This window comes from Parus major, chromosome 19, assembly GCF_001522545.3.
Source record: "Parus major isolate Abel chromosome 19, Parus_major1.1, whole genome shotgun sequence".
Classification (NCBI taxonomy): Eukaryota; Metazoa; Chordata; class Aves; order Passeriformes; family Paridae; genus Parus; species Parus major.
This window is the reverse complement of record NC_031787.1, coordinates 9068337-9071917: the sequence shown is the minus strand read 5'-3', so window position 1 is coordinate 9071917 and position 3581 is coordinate 9068337. Positions and strand designations below refer to the sequence as shown.

The 3581-nt window shown below is 44.0% G+C and overlaps 1 protein-coding gene across 3 annotated transcripts in view; it reads left to right on the top strand.

Annotated features, from left to right (window-relative positions):
• Nucleotides 1-3581, top strand: part of NF1 (neurofibromin 1) — a 65676-nt gene continuing 62095 nt past the window's right edge. For 2 of the 3 annotated variants that reach the window (XM_015646461.3, XM_015646460.3), the window contains exons 1-3: nt 3-164; nt 1643-1726; nt 3293-3483. In XM_015646461.3, the coding sequence (XP_015501947.1) occupies nt 162-164; nt 1643-1726; nt 3293-3483 (278 nt within the window). In that variant the 5' untranslated portion in view covers nt 3-161. Of the gene's footprint in view, nt 165-1642; nt 1727-3292; nt 3484-3581 lie in introns of all 3 variants that reach the window. The other variant, XR_004499849.1, reaches the window with a different exon arrangement.

Here is a 3581-nt window from a genome sequence, read left to right as displayed (position 1 = left end):
ATAACAGTTCTCTCTTGTAGCTTCCAATAAAGGCTTGCCAGCAGAATACCCACACCAAAGTCAGCACGGAGCACAACAAGGAATGTCTCATCAACATTTCCAAGTACAAGTTTTCCCTGGTCATCAGTGGTCTCACCAATATCTTAAAAAATGTTAATAACATGGTAAGTTTTCTAATTTTGCATTGTTTGGTGATTTTTTGCAAATAGTTGTTATTTATTTGTGTTGTACAATCTGAAGAGAATTACTTGAAATTTACTCAAATTGTTGCTTGCCTTTTACACTTACTTGTTTTCTGTTCTGAAGTTCACCAGCAGCATCCATCAGAGCCATGCTCCACAGAAAGGCACTGGGATTTTGGGGCAGGGAAAGGATTTAAAACTTGGGCTTGCCTGGCTGTTTTACTGTGTGTCTGTGTATATAAAATAGGTGTATTTTTTAACAACCAGGTGAGTTTCAGTCAGAACCTTTGTCATGAGAAAAGTTTAGTTTGTTGAGTTTTGAATCCATGTAATTTGGGATCATTTGGAATCTCCCCAAACAGGTAACAGAACTGGCCAGGCTCTGGCAGTACTTTTTTTATGCTTTTAGACATTCTTTGGAGTGAGCCCTTGGCTGCCAGTTGTACAGGGATGTGCATCTGCTGGAACTGCAGAGAACTGATAAAATGAGAAAATGGGTTGCCCTGCTGCTAGGGATTTTAGGCTGCTTAAAGCTACCTGTAATCCCTTTGGAGAGAAAATTTATTTTAATTAAACTCTACAGGCATGAGGGAACATGTTGATGTGCAAGATGATTGGCTGATAAATGAGAAAACTGTACAGGTAAAAGAAGTTCCTGAGTGTGAGACTTGGATTTTGAGAGGAAAGACCTAGGAGAAGTGTCAGTTAAAAAGTCAGCATTTGCTCTGAGGAGCAAGTCTGTGTTTGTCACTTGTGACAGGCTGAGCTCCTGTGGGAATCAGCAATAATTGGGAAGGGTTTCTGTGGCTGAAATGAACTTGTCCCAGAGACACTCATAACTGGCTTCAGAAAGTCTCAGCTGAAACCTGGGCTCAGGTGAGCCAGCCCTGCCCTGGGGCCAAGTAAACCTCTCTGGATGACTCTTGCCAGCACTCTGTCTGTGGGCACTTGTACCAGTGGGGTTTTGGCTGAGCCTTTCCTGCTCTGTTTTGCTGTATTAATTCTGCTGTAGCCAGTGGCTGTTGTTGGCCCAGGATGGGTGCTGGCTGAAGCTCCCGAGGGAATCCTGCCTTCTGCCTGTGCCTGCAGTGGGGCATCCTGTACAAGACTGGAAAAGAGTCAGCAGCAATTGATACCAAAATAGGTTCTGAAAGGTGGAACCCGTGTTTCTCAGCAGCTGGTGGGCCTGATGGAGGTGAGGGGCTGCAGGCACCTCCAGTCTTGCTTTGCAGGTGCTGTTTGTTCCTTATTGCATTTGGCATTGCAGACTGGACAGATACTTCTTTAGTGATAAGGTTTTAATTCCTAATTTAATCTGATTTTTGCTGTCTTTATGTCTAAACTCCAAATCAGAGCAGTGATGGAGCCATAATTTACTGGGCCACTTAGCTGCTTCACTGTCATGCATTACAAGTCAAATATCTGTGTCTCAGATGAATCCATATCCTTTCTACTTCTAGAGAATATTTGGAGAAACTGCTGAAAAGAATTTATATCTATCTCAGCTGATTATCTTGGATACACTGGAAAAATGTCTGGCAGGGGTGAGTAGGCTTGCATAAGTAATTCTAACTTGGAATCCAATGGGTTGGAGAATACAGGTCAAATGCTTGTGTATCTGTTGTTACTGGTACTAAAAACTCATCAGATTTAGAGCAAAGTAGGATTAATGCCTTTAAAAAATACTAAGACTTCCTTTAAATGCAAGTAGTTGATGTAATTGATGCATTAAGGATTTGGAGGGTGCTTTTTATTGCCTAAAATTAATGATCTTTTTTCATGTTGAGTAGCAGAATATTCGGTACAAATTTTTCATTTTGTGCTACTTAGTTCTCTGCATACAGCGCTGAGTTTTCTCTAAATGTCTTAAAACTTTCATTTGTTGAAGTAATTTTCCATGTGCTTTTATATACAGCAGAAACTTTGCTGCTCTAGAGATGATTTCTGCAGGTGTTTCCTAGATTACATTAGTTAACCATGTCCAAAATCTCCACTGGGAGCCCGGGCCTGAAGTTTCCAGTCAGAGCTGCTGCGAGGCAATTTGCTGGTCCCTCTGGGAGGAGAGTGGTGCTGCTTGTACAACTTACTGTGCTGAGCTGGAATTGCAAAGCCAGACTTCACTGAGAGACAGATTTGCAGTGGTTCATTCTTCTAACAAGCGTGGGATTTTATTTTTAGTTTTTGTATTCAATTTCCAGCTTTTACAGCTGAGGAAAACACCTCTTTTTGGCGCTTTTTGTCTTTGATGCATTGAGTCAAAAAAAGTTTTGAGTCAAAACCCCAGAATTTTAACTTCAGAATTTACTTCTTTTTGAGTACTTCTTCTATGCATAATGTTTGAAACAGTGGTTTTCCCGATAGATTATCATATTTAAATAGCCTAAAATTGTGCTGAGTGTTTCTTGCTCTGTCACTTCAAATGAGAGCAGTTTGAGGCAGAATATGTTAAATCAGAGTGAGCCAAAGCTCTGTACAAAGCGTGTTGTGTTCTGTGGTATCTTCAGATGGATTTCTTGCTCAATGTTTCATCAAGTTCTCATGGCAACAGGACTCAGATCAACTAAGTGGGAGTCTCTGAAACTTCCCAATTCCCTATGGAAAATTCATTGGTAGAATTTTAGAAGGCTTTAGTGCTGACCCTACTGTTAAAACTTGCTCTTAGTAGAGCAAAGTTTCACTTTGAATTCTTTTGTAAATAGTTTCCTTATGTCTCACGCTGTGCAAACTGGCAGAAATCAGATTTTTCTTTCTCAGGGAAATTAAGTAATTTTTGACTCATATAGAGCAATTCCTGGCAAGAACGAGGGAGAAGCACCTCTTTTTGGTTCATTTTTTAATATGAAATACTTGCTGTCAAAATATGGCCACCAAGCCCCTACCCAAGGGGAAGTGAGGGTGGGCTTTGCCCTTCAGCCCTCAGTGGAAGGTGGTCGGTGCTGTCCCAGTGCTCCAGAGCAGTGGGGAGCGTTCAGCAGAGCATCCTCGAGGTCCATCAGTGTTTCCCCCTGAGGGCGTGGGGTGCTTTGGCTGCGGTGGGGAAGGTCAGATCCCGCTCGAGGCACGTGCTGCAGGCTCCGAGCAGGATTTAGGGGAGCACCGTTTGTTTGCAGCAACCGAAGGACACCATGCGCCTGGACGAGACCATGCTGGTGAAGCAGCTGCTGCCTGAGATCTGCCACTTCATCCACACCTACCGCGAGGGCAACCAGCACGCGGCCGAGCTGCGCAGCTGCGCCTCGGGGGTGCTCTTCTCGCTCAGCTGCAACAACTTCAACGCCGTCTTCAGCCGCATCTCCACCAGGTACTGACCACTGCAGCTGCCCTGGGGAGGGACAGCCGCTGCACTGCTGCCTGCAGCCCTGGGGAGGGACAGCCGCTGCACTGCTGCCTGCAGCCCTG